This window comes from Calypte anna, chromosome 3, assembly GCF_003957555.1.
Source record: "Calypte anna isolate BGI_N300 chromosome 3, bCalAnn1_v1.p, whole genome shotgun sequence".
Classification (NCBI taxonomy): domain Eukaryota; kingdom Metazoa; phylum Chordata; class Aves; order Apodiformes; family Trochilidae; genus Calypte; species Calypte anna.
In genome coordinates, this window is record NC_044246.1 from 22,964,810 (window position 1) to 22,987,587 (window position 22,778).

Consider the following 22,778-nt stretch of genomic DNA (forward strand, 5'->3'; position numbering starts at 1 on the left):
ATGCCACAAGCCTTTGTTTGTGCCTGCAGTCATAGCTGCCCAAGTTGCTGTTTCCAGAATTTGGGTCTGCATTAATATTTAAATAAACTGCTTATTTGGTTATGTTTGTGAGAATTGAACTAACTTTTTTTTAGCCATGATGCTCATTTTAAACATGCTGACCCCATATTTTTTAGTCTCACCCTAAAATATGGGGACTTGGGGGCCTGCCACTTTTCTCTGTGGTTACAGGCTCAGAAGCCACATAGCTGTGGTGATTAAATATGGATTGAGGGCCTGGCTTCTTAAAGTGCTTAGGCACAAGCAGATGTTTTATGAGATTTTCGAAAAATCCCATTACAGTGCAGTCTGTATCTTTAAGTGTCTTAATTTCATTTAATATTTGGGTTCCAGGTGGTCTAGTACCTTATACTCCCAGCCTAGCAAGCGTGCTGCTGATCTGTGGCAGATGGGAAATTACACAGCTCAGGATCCTTGTTTCCTTTTGTGTTTTCTTCATGGTAGAGGAAACTAAAATTGGACTCTGAAGTGGCTTCTCAGGGGCGTGTTGGGTACAAGAGTTGCAACTCTCCTCATCCAAATGGCCTTGTGCTAGAGGGGAAAAATAGGAAGAACTATTTGCACTGGACTGCCTGTCCATGTAGGGCAATGTTTGAGGGATGTTGGTGGTCTGGACAAGCAGCCTCCTGTAGCAGGAGCCTGTCCTGGCTTCCCTGTGCCAGCAGGAATGGGTCTGGCTCTGGTACATGGGCAACCCCATTATCAGTGAGATGACTTTGCCCGATGCTTGAGTTCACATGGGGTTTGAGCCATCTGTGCTGCTGCGTTGCACTGCACTAAGCACATGCTGCTGCCCAAGTAAATCACTTATCTGCTCTGTGGGGGGTGGTAACTGTCTAACCTCTTTATCTTTTCTATATCCAGCCCTCAGTGCCGCCAGTGCCAAACTACAAGCTCTCCATGTCCATCCCAGAATGGCTCCAGTCAATACAGACCTACATGAAGATGCTGCAGTATCCTTCTCCAGCATGTAGTCTCCACAGAATTAACAGGGGTGTACAGAAGCACTAGCTAGTGGGGGGGGCTTTGGTTTATTCGTGGGTTAAGGGATGCCTCTAAGGATTTGTGATAGCACCTGCAGCACTGAGCTTGTCACAACAGCTCTTTGGGAGGTATAATTAACATTCAATGATGTTGAAGAATTTAACTCAAGTGACGTTGGTGGGAGTAGAAATGCTTATTTTTAAGCTGGTTTGTGAGAATATTATGATTGGATTGTGATGCCTGGAGACATAATATGGCATCCCATTGACTAAGGAAGAACTGGTGTTGTGGCAAACCCTTTCTCCCTCTGCACTGGCAGCCCCTGAGGACTGCCTGCATGCTCAGCTTGCGGGGGGTGCTTGTCATTAGGGTGGGGGGTACAGGCAGCTGTCCCTGCCCCAGGGTGAACCAGCTTGTCTGTGGCACAGGAACTGGCTAAAGGAATTTGCCTTTTGAGATGCCTCACCCTGCTTGGAGGGTTCATCCAGAGATACAGGCATCTCTCCAGCCTCCCTGTTGCTGCCCTGTGCCCAAGACCTGTTTCCATTGCTGACATAATGTCAGAGGCGACGGCTGCTGTTCTTTGTTTTCCTGTCTTCTAAACTCTCCCTTTTTCTAAACTCTTACCTACATGTGTATGCTTGGAGAAGCAGTGGGGATGAATGTAAAGTCCTGGAAAGGATTAAGAAAGGATATGGGTGGCAGCTGTAAGACCATCCAAAAATAGCAGGCACAGTTAGCTTGCTGGAAAGAAGCAGCAAGGATCAAGGCAGCAGCAGGGGTTGGAGCTGCAGCAGCTGCCGTGGGAGGAAGGCTGGGGCCAATGTGCTCTGCAGCACATTTCTCTGCTGCTTGTTGGCCACTTAGGCGGGACAAGAGGCTCACTGCTCAGTAGGATTGTGCTGGAGAGGAGACTATGTTACACAGAGCTTCAAAAATTATACTGTTTGTTTGTTGTTTTTTTTTCTCCCCAGAGGTCTTGTAATCCTGTATGCTGCAGCACAGCAGGAGCAGACTTTAGGCACAGGGTTTGGATCTGTCTTCAGAAAAGCTTCAATGTGGGCTGGGGAATGTGGTCTGGGCTTCCTTAGAGGGCTAAAAGAGGCTGTATGCTTTGTTGAGGCCACTCTGAAAGGGCATTATGAATGAGGTTTTGAAGGCATCAGGGAAGAATCAAAGCTTTTGAAGTCAGTTTGAGCATCCTGGTGTGAGCTGGAGTTTTTATTTAAACCATAGTTGTACAGCCAGCAGCTGTAGTATTTATGCCTCACAAGGTACCCTTTCCCTCCCTGTGGTCACCTATTCCAGCCCAGGTATCACCACAATTGTGCTGATATGAATGTTCTCATGGACATCTTGGGAACTGGGGAATAGATTCAGCTGGAAAAATAACCTAGCAAAACCAAGTGGATCGTGTGATTTTTAAATTTTTTTTCCCCAATTTTTGTTGCTGGTGTTTTGTTTGGGTTTTTTTGTTTGGTTGTTTCTTTATTTTTACTGGATAGATTAGTTTCCTAATCTGATTTATATCATTATTGCTTGAACAGCTGTATTCAAGGAACAAAGGAAGAGGCTGGTTTTGGTGCTGCTGCATGATAGCTTGCACTCCTAGGCAGGTGTTGCTGGTGTTTGGTAGGTGGGTGACTGTGTGCTGTAATCCTTTGCAATGATCTTTTTCTCATATGCTCATAGTGTTAGCTGATGCTGGGTTGCACTTAGCTGGTGATTCCCATTTCAAGTGCATTGTATTTTTTAGATAATGGTTTGTATTTCCTGAATATAACTGGATTCTGCTGTCATCCTTTTGGTTTACAGGTCATATGTGAACACCTCATCTTGGCAAAGTTAAAAATTTACAAGTGAAATAAGTTCTTTCAAGCCATGAACGATGTTGATTGGTTTGGAAGCCTATAAAAGCTTTATCTTGCCCAAATGGGAGCTCTTTTTTTCAAAGTTGTAACCTAATACTGTGTGGGATCTAGATGAAAAGAGAATTTAGGGCCCTCAAATACAGCATATAATAAGACAAGTGAAAAAGGCTTTATTTCACGTACCAGCTTTTCATTTCTGTTGAGAGTTAATGGCTACTACTGCTTGTTTTATGTTTCAACAGGAAATCAGAACTGAAACTTGCCTTTTGAACTTTGTTATTTTATTGTTTGACTATTCCAGTTACTGTTCTTTAACAGACAAAATTCAGATACAATCACACGGGAACACAGTTCTTCGAGATTAGAAAAACCAGACCTCTAAGTGGGTAAGTGTCTCTGGAAGTGGTATTGTGCCTTTGTCTCACGTTGTGCCAGGTGGATCACCTTGGACATTTAAGCACTGTAGCACCATGGCATGGGAAGGCTGTCTTCTCCATGCCACAGCCTCTCTGGCAGGGACAAAATTGTGTGTATTGTTGCTTTTGCAAGGAGGTTTCCAGCTTGATGCTGTGTGGCAAATGGACCCATTGAGAGCCAGCCATTGGAAGGGCTGCTCTTCCTCAGCAGCCACGTGGGAGCTGTGTAGCTGCAGGTCAAAGCTGAACACATGGGGCTGGGAAAACCTCTCAGTTCTTGATTTTTGGTGTGGGGTTGGGAGGTCTGGGCTGGTTTTGTGGAAACTATGTAAATCCTGATATTCTGGTTGTGCTATAATGCCCTTTGCTAATGGTAGGAAGAGATCTCCCATGCAAAATACTGCAGGAATTTTGATGTCTCCAGCACAGTCCTCCTGTGGGGGAGTTTCACTGCAGACCATTTAAATCATGGCTGCACTCCTCCTATTCCTGCTCAATCCACTGTTCCTTCCATATGATGGAGTCATGTGCTGGTTGGTGATGAGTTGTACAGTACAAGCATGATAGGACCCAGTAATTTAGGAGGTTAGGACAGGAAATTGTAACCAACAGTATGCTTTTATTTTAGGGTGATATGTATTAAGTTAGATAAAATAAGATTCTATTAGATAAGCAGAATATAATAATTCCTGCAGATTGGCCTGTCTTTAGCTCTCCCCAGCTTGTCTGTTGTTAATCCAATGGTCCAGCATTGTAAATTCCAGTTCCCATCCTAGCTCTGTGCTTCAGGTTTTCATCTTGCTGACATCAGTCTTTCCCACTTCCTTTCTCTATGTAATATTCACTGCACCAGTGGAACTAGTTTAAAAGAAATCTTCTGCCTTGAATAATGGATGGGTTTGCAGAAACTTAAACCAGTGTTCAGGCTGGTCAGTCATTTTTAAGTTTGTACCATTACTTTTTTTCCAAGGAGATGGAGGATGAAAATGAACTGTGCTCAGCCCTTACCACTTGAAAGCTATGTGTCCTCCTGGGCTGGATGAAAGCCTGGTTTATGAGGATGGTACTTGTTCCTGGAAGGAAACTCAATACAGTGCTCACAGCTGGAGGAGTACCTGGGCTTTGTATCTTCTAAATGGTGCCATTTCCTGCTGTAGCTTTGGGACTTATGACTGACTCCTCCTCTTGCTGAAAGGACTTCCACCTATGTGGTGGGAGGAATTATGCAGAGTTCAGAAGAGTGCCCTTGGAAATGATCCAACACCTTGGGGTAGCTGCCAGCTTGCCGGGCACAGCTGCCTGCACCTGGTGTACTCTGGAATTACACAGTGAAGACTTCTCTGTTGCTTTGTTCCTGGGCCTGTTGGATAGAAGTGCTAAGAGTAGTAGTGGAGCTGTTAGGAGGCGTGTAGTTGCCTAGATCATGTTGTACTGCAGCAGGGCTCAAGTGCTTGCCCTGTCTTGGTTTCTGCAAGTTTGAGAAAGGGAATAACATGTTGATCACCCTGTAATGGTTAGGAGGTGTCCCTAAAGGCTTTCCTTCATCTGATATGCATGGCTGTTAATACCATCTGAGGATATCTTCTCTTGGAGTTATACTCAGCTATTGGTTTTCCTGCTGTCAGGCAGTTTTCATCACAGCTGAAAAATCACCCACATCTGCAATTTTTTTTTTCCTGGGAGGTATGTTCCATTTTGCAAGAAATCTGCTGGCAATGTGGTGACAACGGGCATCTTATGCTGAGGCAACAAGCTCTGCTCTGAGCAAGTTTCTGTGGTGTGAAAGGGTTACTGCAAGACAAAGTTTGTATCTGCAGGTTGATTGGGCAAGATACTGAGAGCCTCCAGCTGTCACCTGCTCTTGGAAGGGGAGACAGTTCCTAGAGCTGTAATTTATTGATACTAAATGTATTGCTTATTTCATAATATGAGGGCTCAAAGCTAATGGAATTATTTTAGAAACTCTGGCAGACTTTCTTCAAGAGATCAGTGGCCAGACACAAAGAAGCTGAGCTCTAGATGGAAATTGAATATTCATAAATTCATGTGGAAATGTCCTAAAGCAGCTGGGGCATATTAATGAGTTTTTCTATTGTGGAGGGAGGACTAGATATTACAGAGATTTACTGTCAGCATCAGTGTAATGCATGAGAAAATAAAAATCCTGGCTGTGCTTAGGAAGAAGCATAAATGATCTATAGGAATTCATAACATTAAGGGACGCAGATTTGCTGCAGTTCAGTATTTCTTAAGAAAAAGCCATTGCTAGCTATTAACTTGCTTCTAAACTGCCAGACACCTCGTGGATTTGTCTAGACTACAGATAACACTTTTGAAAATGTTAGATTTCTGCTGGCATAGCTGTGTGAGTCAGGGTGGTAGAGATGTGATCTTGCAAAATGTGTGTGGTGTTCTATCGTACTGGCAAACTGTGTCTGAAAATGCATCTTACTTTGCATGGATTTGCTGCACTCACACCAAATCCAGATTTACAGGTGTAGCTACATCCACCATAGGAGTGCTTTGCTGGTAGAGTGTACATGGGATGGATAAACTGCTAGTTGAATGCCAAAAAACTTCTATTACTTGCTTTATAAGGAGCAATAAGCCATCTGCAAGCTGCTGTTCTGGACTGCAGGCACGAGCCACAAGGAGGAACCTTTGTCCTCCACTGAGGATCTGGGGAGGCTGTAGGTAGGTGTGGAATAGTGCTATTCCTTCCTACTAAGTGCCAGCTGATCAGTGGGACCTCTGACTGAAGCAAAAACTGCTCTTTGAGTAGGTTCTGGGGGCTTTGAGAAATTGCAGCTCAGAACTCCTCTGTGAAGATGGAGAGACATCCAGTGACTGCAGTTATAATGGGTAATCAATTGATAAAACAGCACATAAAACAGCATGGCAGAAGCAGTCACATGGGAATGATGCAACCAAATAACAGCAAAGAGGGAGGGGATGGAAAATAATACTGTTTTAATATACCATTTTATTAAGGGGTCCTGGTGGGGCTCTAAAGAAAAATGGGCTCATACTATTTCCAGACAATAGCCTGCAGAAGGCATTTTACTATCTGCTTCTCTTTCACACAAAGGGAGAATGTTAGAGATGATGATGAATGTGGTAGAAGTGCTTTTGCCATTGAAACACATTGGTTTTGAGAAGATTCATGAGAGCAGCAGTTGCTCTGCTGTTTTATCTCCTTTTTTTCCTCTTGGTAACTTTCACTTCTCTCTTGGCTTCATTTGGAACAGTAAAACTTAGAAAAACTTGGGATAAAGAGATATGGGCCTCATGCAAATACAGGGGCCAGGAGAATTTTGTGTAAATGTTCTGGAGAATCTCATTAATGCACATTTTACTGAAATCTGTAGGAGGCTTTCTTGTGAAGCTAGTGGGCAGCTTCTCCTAAGCGTGGTCATCTCTGAAGTGACTCCAGTGTGCTAAGTGCCAGCTGGTGAGATCCCCCAGGTTTGGTCATGCTGGAAGAGTTGAAGCTTTTGCTAACCTGTATATGAGATTGGGTGCCCTAGGGAAAAATATGTGAGCAAAAGGAATTCCTGTTTGCCCTAGGATGACTGCATTTTCTGCCATTTTTAACTGAAACCATCCAAAAGATGCAAAACCATCTCCTTTGTGGCCCTGCTCTTCATGCAGAAAGCAAGGAAGATAGTCCAGGTGGGCTCCTGAAAACATTGAAATTTGAGTCAGTTTACAAGGAAATATCACCATCTGCCAAGGGCTGCTTCTCCAGGGAGGAGCACGGAGTCTGTTTGTTAGAGGCAGAGAGGTTTGCTGTGGTCTGGAAGAGAGCTGTGTCTGACAGACAGTGGTGTAACTGCCACGATGAGGGGGAAGCTACGTGATGCTTATTTTTGATTGTAATGTTTTCCCTCAAGTTACTGGAAGAGCTGTGCTGCCTCTGTACCCACTGGGGTCTGTGGAGAGGGTGATTTTGGGCTAGTTCCCAGCTAACTGTGATAGGAGATGGAAATACTGCTTTACAGTATCATATATGAGGGGTCTTTTCAGATAACTGGAAAGATTTAAAGAAAAGCCCATAAACAAAAGGCTTATGAAGGGTATCAGAATGCTTGATGCTGGCTTTTAATTCTTTCCCCCTTTCCTCAAACATTCACAAGTTTAATGATGTAGCCTTTCTGAACATAATTAACATGACACAGCATGGTAAGAATTTGGGAGTGAAAGAAAATAAGGAAAGGATAAGTAAGTCAAAGAGCACTTGTAATTAGTTGTTTTTAAATGAGCTGGATGCTCTCTCACAGGACTAAGAAACAGCCTCCAAACCAAAAATACCAAACCAAAATACTTCTTTTAGAGGGTGAGAAGGATGGGTGCTCTTATTGGAAACTGAGGAGGGCAAAGAATAGTAGCCTTAAAAATAAAAAAATAAGGGTAAGGATAAGGATAAGTCTAGGAACTATTTGAGTTTATCTGCAATTTCAGGAAAAATGCTAGGGCAAGTAATCAAGTGCCTGGAACACAACAGGGTGTTAAGGATGGGCAACATAGATTTAGTTTGGAATGCTTTGTTTATGACAGTTTCCTTCTCTGGGAGTGTAAGAGCTTTTTTACACTCCAAGAGAAGTTGTGGTTGTGACAATTCTTTGCTTCAGTATAGCTTTTGGCAGCCTCCAGATAAGGCAGGGACCTCTGGTCTAAATGAAACTGTTTTGGAGGGACCCAACCTGGTGAAATGCAGAACTCAGTGGTACTTGACCAGTGGCTTGCTCTTGCATAGCAGAATTTGTCAGGTGAGGTGTGCAATCTCAGTTCCAGGGCAGTGTTTTTTCATTAATGGTATGGGTAAGACTAATTGTTTGCTAATAGATGTGCTTACAAGGTGGAACAGGGATTCAGACTGGTTTGGATGGTAAGAGAGAGCTGGGCTGGAACAAACAGGATATATGTGAGTAAGGGCAACTACAGAGAAGGGATTTGGGAATGGGCAGCTGTGGGAATACAGACTGGAGAAGGAGCTAGAGGAAGGCTAGTTTTGCACAGAATGAGCTGATCTTTAAAGAAAAGGAGACATACAGATGGGTTAACAGGGGAAAAACAGTGCACTGGGTTGGTTACAAAAATATACTGAAAGTTGGATTCATAAGGAACTTGGTCTTTTTGCATTTTTTTTGTGGGCTCAGCTGAAGGACCATGAGATGCAAGTTGGTTGAAGAGAATCCAAAAAGAAAGCAACAAACATTGCCCAATGTCTAGAAAATATGACATAAGGGTAGATTTGGGGTGAGAGAAAGAGGGGGCTTGAAAAGAAAAAAATATTTAAAAAAACATCTCTGCTTTCTGATGTTTACAGAAGAGAGGGTAGATTACAGCCTGTGGCATACACTAATGTGTGTTGCAAGAGGAGATGCTATGCATGGTCTCCATGCCCGCTGTGGGTAGCAGAAATAGCTTCAGATTACAATTGCAAAAAAGGGAAAGATTTAGTTTAAACATTACATGACCTTCTTAGATGCAAGGTTAAGTACAGGAGAGATTAGCTGGTGGTTCCCAAGCCTTTGAAAAAACAGTTAAAAGTAGGTTGGAAAATGATCTGTGGGGAGCGATTTGGATTTGGCTTATGCTTCCTTGGGCAGAGTGCTGGCCTGGGGATTCTCCAAAGGCTCTGCCTCCAGTGCAAACCACGGGGTTTAAGGCCATGCTTCATCTAAAGCTTGTTAAAAAGGGAAGACTCTCTGGTTATTGAACTTGGTCATCTGCTTAAACCTTGTGGTCTGTGCTGCAAATGCAGAGGAAAAACTAAACTGTTTGAGGAATATTCCCCAGGACTCTGGAATGGAGGGGTGTTGGGACGTGGGTGCAGCCTGCCTTGTGGGTGCAGATGGATGCCTATTTTCTGATCATTGGTGGGTGGGTAAGGCTGTCTTGTGGGTGCAGACAGATGCCTGTTTTCTAATCACTGGTGATGCCTCCTGACTGATGCTTCTCTTGCATGGATCCTCATTCATGCCTGATGCTCTTTTTGCATAGATCCTCAGCAGCCTCTTAGTCAAGAAGTCATGGCTGTCTTTGAGCTGTCAGGTCCTGGTTGGCCACTGAGCACCTGCTGCAGCTCCTGGACCAGGGTGCTTTGTTAGGAGGTGAGACAAAAAGTCTTCCTGGGTTCTCCTGAGCCCAACTATTGGATAATATGTAAAGGGAAGGTAGGGCTGCCCCTGGCTTCAGAAGGAAAAGCTGTGGCTCCTGTGCACTAGTGGGCAGTGCTTTTAAGCAGTCAAAATGCCTCTCCTGTTTTATTTAAACCTGTTTTAACAGCCATACAGCATCCTGGAGAGCTGTGCTTCAGAACCAGTACCTGTGTGTGTGGCTTGCAGACAGCAGGCATTAAATGTGACTTATTTAAATAGTAAATGTTGCTGTGACAGGTAAGTCGGTAGTAATTTGACTGCTCATTTAGGCCAATTACTTTGAAGACTCTTTCTGGCCGTGGAGCCATTAATGTTATCTCTATTCTGACAACACCTTTAAATCAAGACAGCAGTGAGTTTATAAAAGCAGGTGTTAGGAGGGCAGATGCTGCATGTGATGAGAAGGCAGCTCCAGTGCAGTTACTGTGTTTGCCTGCTGGCAGCAGGGTCAGCTTAGGTGTAGACCTGAGAAGGAGATGCCAGCCCTGTGTCTGGGATCATGTTGCAGGCATATATCACATTAGAGGGCTTGGAGCTACATAGCTTTACAGCTTGAGGTTTTGGTTTTTTTTTCTTGCCTCTGATAACCATTAACCATCAGCTCTGACCTTGTTTGGTTTTGTTTATGGTTTGTTTGTTTGTTTTTCCTCCTGTGGAGTTAGAATACAGGAATTTCAGCAGATCATCTTCTTTGTGGATACCTCCCATGGGTTGTCTGCCTGCAATAATTCTCCAGATAGAGATGGGGCTTTGCAGTGACTGCTGCTGCAGCCAGCACTGAGGAGCCACTGTGGGGGATAAAGGGGCCCCATTGTGTGCCTTTGCCAGAGCTGCTCCCTGCTTCCAGCAGTGGGGTTTCTGTGGCTGATTGTGAGCATGTAGGAAGCAGGCTAACACAAATTTGCCTTCTGTACTGCAGGCAGAGTGTAAAGATCTGTTGTTTACCAAGGAAATGATAATTTCTAAATTGGATAAATGGGATGTGGAAAGGCTGTGACAGGCTGTAATAGTGGTAGAGGCTGTATTGCCATTTGCACTCAATACAAGGTTTAAAATGGATGAGGTAGGTGAATTAGAAAGTGGGAAAAACAAACTCTCATGGTTTTCAGATGCTTATTTTCATAATCTTCTCTAGTACAAATATTTTTATCATTTAATGTCCTATTTCCTTCATTTCCTTAGATTAGAAATATGTTTAAAGAGCTCTTCTCAGGCAAAAGATACAGATAAAAGGGGCTTCAAAATAGAAACCATCCTTTTATTTTATGGTTTTTTTTAATGGGGTCCATTGAATATGACTCTCCTGCCCTTTTTCCAGTTTTTTTTTCTTGAAATCTCCAGGATTTCAGGTTGTGACTGGGAAGGGGGTATGGGACACCTAGGTGGTTGGTGGTGTGGTGTCAGTCTGGCACTGCAGCTTTCTCAGATGTGATTGCTTGTTTCTTACCACAGTGTTGTCCCTGTCAGGTAATTTTACTCCAAAGAGAGGAGTCCAGATTGTAGCTAAGCTCTGTGAACTTCCAAAATCCTGGCTATGCACAGTTTCCTATACTCCTGCAAGAAACCCTGTGGTTTTTTTGCCACTTACCCAGTCTAAAGGAGATGGGGAGCAGCAGTAAGCTGATAACTCAGCTCGCAGTGGTGTGAAGTGTCTCTGTTGGTAGAGCTTTCTGCAGAGCAGATTTCAGTAAAAAGGCATTAAATTTTTATTTGCACCCATAGCCTCCATAGGCTCATGGAGGCATTTCTTGCTTTAAGGGGGTCGTTGTGTAACCATCTCTCTCCTATTTTTCCAGAGGAGAGCCAGGGTTATTTTGAAAATAAGCTAAATTTCTTCCTTCTCTAGAAGCTCCCTTGATTGCCAGCTTTTGCAGCTCAGCAGGGCTTTGTGTTACAGTCTGAAGTGAGGCTCATGGAGTTTCTTTGAGAGGCAGAGAGGACTGCTTTCCTCCAGCCCCTCTTCAGAGCCTGAAAGGCACTGGGATGCTAAACACCCGTTACTGTTTTTTTCTTTTTCAGTCATCTTCCAGGAGTTAATTGGGCTCTGGTGAATCACTGAAGAGGAGAACCGAGTTCACCAGTATTTGCTGAGATAAGAACTGGAGGCATCTGGCTCTTGGTGTATGAGGGGACCCTTTGATTCCCTTCAACTGCTCAAACTCAAAGGAGTGAAAACCTTTTTGTTTCTCTCCTAGGTTAATGGAGACAGCAAAAGAAATGACCAGGGAGTCCTTACCTATCAAATGCCTTGAAGCAGTTATCCTGGGGATGTATCCTTTCATATGCTTGTGACTGGTTTAGTCCCAGATGGTGTTTGAGGTGGTTGTAGCCAGAGGTGAGTGCCAGCAGCTTGGGGAACTGCTTGGTGTTGATCATCAAGTTGTCCCATTGCCTTGGGAGCTTGGATGCTGTGTGCCCAGTTCACAAGAGCCATGGTCCAATCATGTTGACTTTGCCTCTGCTCTGGTAATCTGCATAATGTCAGGATCTGACCCCAAATGCCCAGATCTGTCTACACAAGACTGGTTTTCTTCATTAGTGTTTCTTTGCTGGTTATTGTCAGAGTTTGGTAACATCTGAGAAATGCAGGTTCTGTCATATATTTTCCTGCTGTTTACATGGTGAAGTTATGTTAGCTTTTATCTCTCAGCCCACAGCAGAAACATTGGAGTATAATAGTTAAACATTTAAGCTTTATGTTAACACAATGTTTGCTTCCTATTGAGCCTCAGAAAAAAAGGCAAGAATATTTTCATTTTGGGACTGACTGTCATCTTGACCCTCTTGTGCTGTCACTGATAAATCAACCTGTGTCATCCTAACACACTAGAGGAGGGCAAGGCAGGGCAGCAGGAATAATTACATGCCAGGTATGCCTTGCCACGACTGATCAAGTTTGATTGAAAACAAAACCAAGCCCCAACCCAAAATAAACCCCGAGGCAAACCAGCTTGTGGCATGCCTGGGCAGTGTTTTGCTTGCTGCTGCTGCCCCCTCTCGTGGGAGAAGGAGCTGGCAGAGCCTGGCAGGTAGTGCCTGGAGTTGCTGCTGTGGGGTGGGAAGGGGATGTGGGCTGAGCAAGTTTTTGGTGTGTGGGACTCTGTGCCAGATGTGGTCCCTGTAGTGTGCGCGTGGTGATGCATGAGGCTGCACCCAGCTCCCTCTGCCCCTGACCCAGGCTCAGGGTCTGACAGGGATGGGGCTCTGGCTGATGGGGCTTCCTTCCCCTGCACATGCTGGCTGGAGGAATGGGGGTCTTGGGTGCTTGATGTCAGCAATAGACTCAAATCAGTGCCCTCCCGGAAACAGAAATTGTGTCAGTGGATCTCCTGTGCCCTTGTGTCAGGGTTGTGTCCCAAACTCTTCAGAGATGGCAGAAGTGGGGAAAACAATCATTTCCAGGTGGACGGCCCTGTCAGTGTGGCTTCCAGTGCTGTATTTCTAGCACTGAATTGGTTATTTCACATACAACACCTGCAGAGGGTGAATGTATTAGTGGTGTGTAGATGATGATAATAACCTAAAATCTTCCTGATATAAATGTTTTGACCGTTTTATTTTCATTTGGAAAGATGGTTTTTCCTGCTTGCCTCAAACCTGTTATTAATTTTTAACATTTTTTTAGCAGGGGGTGAAAGCGAAAGAGTTGAAGGCTATGGTTGATACTGTTGGCTGTTGTCTGAAGTTTCTTTAAAGATTTGGATGAATCTTTGTCTCTAGGTGTTACCTAAATGGATGTTTATGGCAAACATTTTTTTTTTTTTTTTAATTGAGATTGTCTCCTGAAAAGGCTTAGGCAGGGGGAGGGTATGTGACAGACCTGTCTTACAACTTCTACATGTTGTCTTGGGAGTCCTCTGTGTGAGATCAAGGGCTGTCTGCTGGAGTGGTGGTCCATTAACACCTATGTTAAAGTTTAAAAGTTCCATTCAGTATAAAACCCAAGTATTCTGCTTGAGGTGTGGGTACACAAAGAGTTTTATCAGTGGTGAGTGGATGGGCCATCTAAATATGTGGGGCATGAAAGAGGCCTGTACAAAACCTGTGTCTGTGCAGAATCCTGTGGGGTTTGTGCTCCATGTGGGTTTTCCAGAGGCATTTTTGAGGCAAGTGAGGATGTCTGCTGATTTTTCTCAGCTGTGAGATTTTGATCCTCAGTGTTGCCCTCTGGATGAGGACAGGGTGAGGCCAGCAGCTGTGACTTGCTTTCCAAGGTCAGGCAGTTGCCAGAGAAGAGATGTGCTGGCATCCTACAGTGTCAAATCAATGTCTTCACCTGTGCCTGAGCTGAGCATCCCTGGCTGTGTGTTAACCTCTGGTTCCCTTCTCTGTCTCTGGAAATAAGGTACTGCTTGTAATTTGTGTGCTGGAAGGCTTTGCTGTGTTGCCTGGATACCAAAAAGAGCACAGCCCAGTGCAGTGGGCCCTGGTGTGAGCCTTCATTCAAAGGCTGAGTCGCGCAGAGCAGCTTAGTAAGATGTCATTTTAATTGAGCTGCTTGCTGGCTCGTGCAATTGTCTTTTACTATGCAACTGCTTATAAAATGCTTCTGTAATCCCTCTTGGTGCAGAATTAAGTTTTGCATAATTGCCTTCATGCTAGATGTTGGAAGTGGGACTATGAGTTAAAATACTGAGATACCAAGGGAGCAGCTGCTGTGAGGTGACTGAATGCTTGTATAGATCTTCCAGTATTACTTTGCAGCAATCTGGATGGCTCTCCTTCCCTGTGTAGCTGTCTGATCTGTCTTCGTATCTCTGTGCTTACACGGTCTGCTCCTCAGTGCCCAACAGGCATTCCTCCTGCTGTCTTCCCCAGGGCATTTCTCAGTTCAGTCGTGTATCAGCTGAGTAATGGTGCGTTCAGCCTCTTCTTTCTGAGCAAGGATTGAAATGATTTGTGGTCAAGGAAGGGAATTGTAAACAAAAAAGTGCCAAGGGGAATTTTATCTGTGCCATATTCATTTTATTAAAATGGGGAGAGCAAAATATCAGAAGAGGAGAGGGGAAGCAGCGTAGTGCATCCAGTCCTCAAGGTGTCTGGCTGCATGTGTCTGTGTTGGGTGAATATAAGTCACTCATGTTGTTTTCAGTGTGTCTCTCCCAGTCCATGAGAGGTGATGGTCAGATCCATGCAGTGTATTAGACCTCCTGCCTGTCCCATAATGTCATTAAACACAGAAGAGGAGAGCAGAAGTGCCTCAGGAGAGAGAAATTATTTAATAGCTTCTGCACTATGCCTGCTGTGCATTTAATCAGTGGATGATGTTTATCCCTGCTGGAAACCTGGGCCCTTCCTGTTCCTTCTGCCTAACAGGCATCCCTGGGCTGGAAGTGAGTGTTTTCAGTAGTAGGGAGAGTTTCTCATCACAATCATTGCAGGATACTGATGTCCCTGCAGTGCTGCTCGTTGCCTCCTGCTTTCTTGTCCACAGCTTGACTCACTTGCTAACTGCAATATGGTAAAGGAGGGTCCTGCTGGATATCTGCAGCCCCTCTGGTCGCCTGAGAGAGCTTTTAGTTGCTTCCATTTTCATGGTCTCATCTTAAGCTGCTCACCTCAGACTGCAGCTAGCCACTGTGGAACAGAACAAGGCAGTCCTGCTGGGGGGGCTGAGCCAGCTGCTGGGGCTGTTCCTCTGTGTGCTCTGGAGCTACTGGGGGCAACCTGAGCTCTCAGGTGTGGGCTCAGTAGTACTCTGCTTGGCAGTAAGCAATCCCAATCTTAGGATGTCAGCACTCCTCTAGAGCCTGTGGGAAATGCCCTCTGACTCCAGGCTGTGTCTGGAAGCTTTTATCAGTGTGTACTGTTGCCTATCTATCTGTCTATCTGTTTGGTTGCTCAGAAGAACAACTCTTTCTGTTTTTTCTCTGGACATTCTGAAGCGTGCGTTTTATTTTCCTCCTGCTCCACCTCTTCACATCTGTGCTAGCTCCTTCAGCATTGTTAGTGTAAGTAAAGCTTCCTCCCTGTTCCTCTCAGCCTGTTCCCAGCCTCGCTCAGCTTGCTTGTGCCCTGTGGCACAGCCTGCCATGAGGGCTTGGGGCACCTTCTCACACTTGCCTGGCCTCTGTGAGTGGCAGGAGAGAAGGGGACAGGACACCCTGTGTCTTTCTATGCACATCTTGACCAGAATCCAGAAAAAAACCCCACCCTTGCTGGGCTCCAAGACATGAAGCACTGCAATGGTATCTAGCTTAAGTAAATAAGGGAGAATTTCAAACTAATAAATAATAAACTAATTAGAACAAATTGAGCAGTGGGCACTCATTTTCTCAATATCAGGTTCAGCTGGTTTTTCCTTTTTTGTCTTTGGTTTGCAAGGCAGAACAGGACTTGTAGTGGAGACAAGAGAAAGTGTCAGGTGTGATGCTGGGTCTTCCTGCAGCTGGAGGAGAAGTCCTTGCTGGTCTGGGTATTGATGGGCTGGCCTGATCAATTAATGGTGGCACTTACCTTTAGAACCTGGAAATGTCTAGGGTTTTTTGCAAACCTCTGTGAGCTCTACAGGGCTTTGCCCTGACTTATGTTTGGGCTTTTTTCCTTTGGGGCTCTGAGGAGGAGTCTCCCTGCATCTCCTATCCCTGGAGGTCCCTGTTGGCCCTGCAGGACAGGGTACAGTGCAGGGGTAGCACTTGTTTCCTCACCTGCTCCTGGTGAAAGCCTTGCACAGCTGCCGCCTGTCAGCTTGGCAAGGCACCAGGCTTGTTTCCCCCAGCTAAACTTAAGTTGAAGCCAGTTTAGATGCAGGTGGGCTGAGGTCCTTTCAGTGTGTCCCCTTGCCTTCTGTTCAGCTGGCTGCAGTTCCTAATGGTGGTGGGAAAACTGCTGGTGGCAAGTAACCCAAGCTTGCCCAGCTATGGGACCCAGTTGCTGTCTGGCAGGTGGTATCAGTTGCTAAGATATATTTCCAGAAATATTCAAAGACTGGAGCCACAGTGCTGGCATATAGAAAGATCCTGCTCTGATTAGATATTAGTGATAATTAAAAAAGCAAGAGAGGACATTTCTACATGTTCTTGCTGGCAAATAAATAAGGTGAAGGGCTTCAAGTCTCTCTTCTGGATGGGAACTGCTCCATCCCCTGTCCTTTTCCCTCTCTGTAGGATAGGGTGTGGAGATGCTGGAAGTTCTTTGTGGGACTTGGTGTTAGAATTCACCAGAAGGTGGAAAACCAAACAAAACACAAAGGAACATTGGTTGAGTCATTGTGTGAGTGTACAGATTTAAGGAAAACCCATCTTTTCTGCTCCAGAGTGTTAAAACTAAGGGACTGACTCAACTGATTCTCCCCTTTTTTTCTGAAGTGGCTAAGGGTGTTACTTCTCATTTGCCCCACAGCCCAGGACAGTCCAGATGATGTCCAGAGTGCAGGTTTTGTGTTGTTGGTCTTGCTTGTATTTGAGCCTGGGATCGGAATGTCTCCCACATATCCACACGAGGTTGTGCCTGAGCCTGAGTGGTGAAGGCAGTGGGACTATGGGAGGCACGATAACCTGTGCCTCAGAGGATGAGGTTTTTGTGTCAAGTTGCAGATCTGTAGGATCTGTGTGCTGACATGGGATATATGGCCCTTTCTACAGGCTGCTAGAAGTATTTGTGCGCTTAAGAATGCCTGCTTGTTAGTAGAGCCATAGTGGTTTAGTCCAATGGCATCTCCAAAGCATGTTATATTCTTTGGGTCCAATTCTTCCCTGGCTGCTTTGACCCAAACCAGTCTGTTTCAAAATCAGCCTCCTGGAGTATGAAAACAGAGTTCATCAGTAGCCTACTACACACAGCCTGCCATTAGTGTCTCTGTGAGATAGAAGAAATTGAGGCTGAAGGACTATATGAGGCTGCAGAAATGTTGAGAGTCAGAGAGGGCAGAGTTTGGGAATCTCTGAGGGATGGAGACGTGCTGCACCAACTCGTTCCTGTGAGACCCTGGTGGAGCTCCAGGTATTGTCCCTGTGCTTTTCCTGGGTGTGGGGGAAGAGGAGGGATACTAGGGCAAGAGGTGGCCAGCCAGAAGGTTGGTGTCCCTCGTGTGTGTCCTACAAGATCAGCATCCCTCACTGCTGTTTTTCTGCTGCTTTGATTTACATAAAGACTTGAGATCAGGGGACCACTGAGCTTTTGTTACAGCTGCTTTTGCCCTCTCCTGCTCTGCACTGCTTCTGCATTGAGCCACATAATTTACTCCCTGACTCTTCATCCTGTGGTCACAGTCCCAGCTCAAAAGTGTGATTACAGCTGCGACGTTGCTATGTCATTGCCTTTTGTTTGCCACAATACAGCTCTCCTTGGGCAGAGCAGAAAGGGAAAGAAATAATAATGATGCATGGATGGAGTGGAAGATCTGACGTGCTTTTCCAGTCCATTTACTGTGTATTTCATCTCTTTTGGGGACTGTCATTAACTAGTCACTCAGCAGAAGCAACCTGTACCTAAAGGTTAATTACCTCAGCAGTTGTTGCTGTGTTATTTGATGGTGGGTAATTTCCATCCTCAAAAGATTCTTTTACTCCTACCTAGTATTTAATGAGATTAAATTGCAACTTCCCAGAGACCTCGTGGTGGAAGTGTGTATGTGTGGCAGGTGGCCACCAAAGCTTTGTGTGGACTTAATAGAAAGGCACTCAGTGAGCAGAGAGAAAACCCCTTCATAATGAGGGGGAAAAATAGTGGTGATGTTTGAAAGCTTCATAGGTGTTAATAAAAGATACTGCTTTTTCAGTTACACAGAATGATAAATGAAATGGCTTTCTGCAAGCATCTGTCTGTAGGACACAAATTATTATAACGTGACTTTGATGTACACAGGATGCTCCTCTTAAGGCCTGGAGCAAGGTGACCTTTTAAATGAGGTGACTGTGGGCTGAGTTTTCTGGTTGATGTGATGGTGCTGGGCCTCATTCTGACCTTGCAGTGTATTTATAATCTTTAATTTTATCGGCGCAACAGCGATCCAGTGAGATCACTGAAGGCTATGGAGTTATTTCTGTTCCATGTGGTGTGGCTGATGTGGGGTGACTTTTGATAGAAGCTGCAGGGAGCTCATACTTGGTGTAGGTGAGCCAGCAGATGGGCAGAGGTGGGGCACGCAGCCTTGGTTGCACCCACAGTAGTGAGGTCTGCCCTCTGCTTGGCACCCTTGCCCAGACTTGCTGTCGTACACATATTGAACTGCACCTGGAGCTGGGCCCATGGTGTTGTCCCTTCCTGTATCCACTAATACTTTTCCTCCAGACTGCTAAAGCTGATGACATCTATCACTGAATACAGTTGAATATGTTTGACGTTGAACCAAAAAAACTCCCTGTGGCTGTTCTGAAATATTTTTGCCAGTATGTTTTTCTTGTGTTTTTTATGTACAGAGGTTTAACTCCTTGCGCTCAACCCCAGGTTCTAGGCATTTTGTGAATCTATTACTTGTTGATTTCTGCATTCACCTGAAGGGCAAAAGTATGTGAAATTCAAAAACCATCATGGGGGGTAATATCTGTTGGTCAGAGGCAGATGAGAGCTGCTGGAGGCTTTTCCTGTGTCTCTGGAGAGAGAAGGTGGAATGTGGGTGCAGGCAAAGATTTGGTATCCCAGGAAGTTGCATAAGTGGTGAAGTGAGGTGACAGGCTCAGCAGAACCAGAACCTAACCTGAATTGTGTTTTACGGTATTGGTACAAAGATGTTTTGGATTCTCAGTTTCCCAGAAGCTGTCAGGCAGCTGTGCTCTTCAGATAGGGGAGGCCTCCTTTTTGGTCATGGGGTAGGGGGAGGAGAGGATGCTGGAAATTCTCAGAGCAGGACCCTGGTTTGAGACAGTTCCTGCAGCTCCAATGGGAACCAACCCCACTCCCTCCATTCTTCAGGCTGCTCTGATGCTATCCTGGCAGTACTGCCCCTCAGGCTGGTGTATTTCTTACTGGCATTGCCCTGATCCCATCTGCCTCTGGGGATGGCTTTGGGGTTACAGAGCGTTCCAGCAGGAGCATCTGTCTGGAGTAACCACAGGCTGGAGTGTGTTGCTGCAGCCTTTTCTGGTCATCCTTCCTCCATTCCCCAGGCATGGGTGTGGATCTCAGCTGCAGAGGGAAAGGGTGCCTTGCTGTCCCAGGGACCAAGTGTCAACACATGGAGCCAGGGTAGGTTTCAGCTGTCCAGGGACTGGCAGCAGGGAGCTGCGTGTAGCGTAGGCACTGACGCAAAGCTGCTTGCGTGAGGGAATCTCTTTCCTCCCGCTGGCACGGGAGGGCCAGCAGCCCTCCAAGGAGATGACCCAGGACCTGCACATAGTTCCCCTCTGAGATCTCCTTGTTAAGGAGCTTGGCCCTGGCCTCTGCACGTGGTGCATTTGAAATTGCCATCTAGTGATTCAGGGGACATATTTTGATTATTAGACGCATCCGATCCTGACCAGACCTGCGTGCTTATCTAATTAATTATCTGCTTGAGAGCTTTACTTTTGTTTGTTTCAGCAAAGCCTGGCAAGGGTAACAAGCAAAACCATTCTTGTATGGGTGGCCATGTCAAGGGCTACTTTACACATGGACAGGCAGACTCTCACTCTTCAGGTATTTTTGTTTTGTACTGTGTGTGTATGTGGGAAAATGAGGATCAGTAACCTGAGTCATACCAAGCTCCAGCATGACAAAGGAAACACTGTTTCCTTCTCAGACCATGGGAATTTGATATTGATATTGAATGATTTCCCACAGATCTGGAGAGGGATTTCTGGTTTCTCTTCTGTCATGTTGATCCAACCATTGTGTTTGATTTTCCAAGAAGTGAAATGGGCTTTGTCAGCATTGACTATTTCTGGGCTACAGCAGCAATAAATTTGTGTTTGTAAGAAAGTACTTGTCCTGGCAGTTAAAAAAAACCTGGTAAAGGTGTCTTACTGGTGTAATTGTGTGTGCTCCCTTCCCAGTGCCATTGTTGCCTTGATGCAGTGCCCACCAGATACTTAACAAACGGGCAGCCCTCCGTGGAACGATTCCCCATCAGCTTTAAAACCCACTTCTCAGGGAACTATTTTCATCATGTGGTGCTTGGGATTTACTGTAATGGCCGGTATGGCTCATTGGGCATGAGCAGGAGATCAGATCTGATGGACAAACCTCTGACTTACCGAACACTGAGCGACCTCATCTTTGAATTTGAAGACTCCTATAAAAAGTACTTGCATTCAGTCAAAAAAGTAAAAATCGGATTATATGTCCCGCACGAACCGCACAGCTTTCAGCCCATTGTGTGGAAACAGCTGGTCCTCAACGTATCCAAAATGATGCGCACTGAAGTCAGGAAGGAGCTGGAGAAGTTTGCCAGGGATATGAGGATGAAGGTAAGTGGACTTGGAGGTGGATGTGCTTCATCCCATCCTGCAGAAGCTCATCTTGCTCCATCTCAGAAGAGTGACCCTGTCCTGAGGCTAAGGTGTTACCAGGTGGGCTGGAAGTGTGCTTAGATCTGTTGTTTTAGTGGTTCTTCCATAGGGTTTCATGTGCTTACATGCCCCTATAGCTGGTTTTTAGTTCAAAGGTCTCCCCTTCAGTCTGGGAAACACTTGAACCCATACTTATCCCTGGCCACCAAGGAACTATTTCCCAGTTTGTCTTTCTCACCCAAGACAGAAAGTGGCTGGGAGGAACCAGTGTGCCTGGGGCTGGTGGGAATGCAGGAATTTCTGCATTTTGCACCTGAACTGCAAGGGGTGGCATAGGACAGCTGTTTCAGTGGTTACTTCTCCCTGCAGGGCTGGGCTTACCCTGCACCACCTGTGTCCATCACCCTCAGCTGACTCACAAAGTAGGTTACATGGGACAGGTGAGGGAAGAGAGTCCCTGACAGGATGGTGCTTCCCTGCTGGCTGGGTGGACTGAAGAGCCTAGAGGGAAATGACAGGGGCACAGGCAGGCTGCCAGGGGGCTGGAGCGTTTGGCTGCCTTTGGGGATGAGGGGGTGTCCCTGGCCGTGCCTCCAGAGCTAGCGTGGGCGAGTTGTTGGTTGTGGTCATGGAAGGGGATTTGGTGCTTTTCCAGCCTGCTGCTGGCAGAGGGAGCAGAGCAGGTGTGTTGCTAAGTATGGGGCTGGCTTTTGTGGAGAGGCATGCTGCATCACATCCAAGTTATTCTGGGTTCCTGCCCCCTGCCCTGCTGAGGAATGCCTCCTACGTAGCAGCCACGTGCCTTTTTGGCTGAGGCACCTGCCCCCTTGCCCTGACCTTGAGGCATTGTAGCCTCTGCATCCTGCTGCCACCTCTCCTGCCCTGCCAAGGAGTTTTGATAGCCACCTTGTACCGTACTGTCACCTTAAGCACATGTGCTTGATTACAAGTGTAATGAGGTTTTTTTTCTCCCCATCTTTTCTATTCATGCACCTAGAGAGCAAACAGCTGAAGCAGGCTCTGGTTGAAGTCCATATGGGTGAATGGCTTACTGAACTTAATACTTGACAGAGGGACCAGCTCTGTGTGTGTTCTGAGCTGTTACTTGGGTCCAGTCCTTCTGAGTGCCCCAAGGCCAGGGCTGTAGGGATGAACTCTTGAAGGCTGAAGGCCCTGTGTCTGACTTAAGCATTAGTGCAGAATTCGAGCCACTTGATTCAGAGGGCTCCCACTGGGGAGGGGTCTGGGAAGGATCAAGTCTTAAAAATAGCCCAGAATGTGAGTGCGGTTGTGATGGACTTCTGAGTTTGGAGGGCCTGGGGGATGTGAACAAGCGTGTGAATGAACAAGAATGAAATGTCTCACTGTCACTCAGAATGCAGCTGTCAGAGGGGTAGGCAATCACCTCTGTTTGCCCAGAGGAAAGCTGAAGAGGGCAATTTGTGAATTTCCTTCAGCTGAGGCTCAAAGCTGTTCTTCTTATCCCTTGCTGTTGCCAGTCCTGAAGAAGGCTGTCGATGAGATCTTTTCTTCAGTATTTAGCTGGGAACTGTAATTGGTGACACCAACTAATATTTGAAGTGTGCTCTTGAACAGGTACCACATGTAACAGCTTTGGGTTCTTAACCTGATCAGGGAATCAGTAAGCCCCAAGGGACTGAAGACTCTTTGTATTTCATTCCCGCTACTGTAAGAGGCCCTTCATTTTTGTTTTTTCATTTTCAGTGAGTCAATGCCTTTTCCTTCCCTCCCCCATCTCTCCTAGATTCTGAAACCCTCAAGTGCCCATTCTCCCATGAAAGAGAGATCTCGGGGTAAGTCGTTGTCCCCTCGCCGCAGACAAGCCAGCCCCCAGAGACGTGTGGGCAGGAGAGACAAATCGTGAGTATTCCTGCTGCCATCACTGGTGGGTCAGAA

At 45.8% G+C, this 22,778-nt stretch overlaps 1 protein-coding gene across 3 annotated transcripts in view; it reads left to right on the forward strand.

Annotated features, from left to right (window-relative positions):
* Nucleotides 1-22,778, forward strand: part of VASH2 (vasohibin 2) — a 32,412-nt gene that overhangs the window by 4,262 nt on the left and 5,372 nt on the right. The window contains exons 2-6 of one of the 3 annotated variants that reach the window (XM_030447416.1): nucleotides 925-1,013; nucleotides 3,245-3,301; nucleotides 11,691-11,783; nucleotides 20,438-20,819; nucleotides 22,627-22,742. In XM_030447416.1, the coding sequence (XP_030303276.1) occupies nucleotides 925-1,013; nucleotides 3,245-3,301; nucleotides 11,691-11,783; nucleotides 20,438-20,819; nucleotides 22,627-22,742 (737 nt within the window). The remainder of the gene's footprint in view (nucleotides 1-924; nucleotides 1,014-3,244; nucleotides 3,302-11,690; nucleotides 11,784-20,437; nucleotides 20,820-22,626; nucleotides 22,743-22,778) is intronic. The other 2 variants (XM_030447417.1, XM_030447418.1) reach the window with 2 other exon arrangements.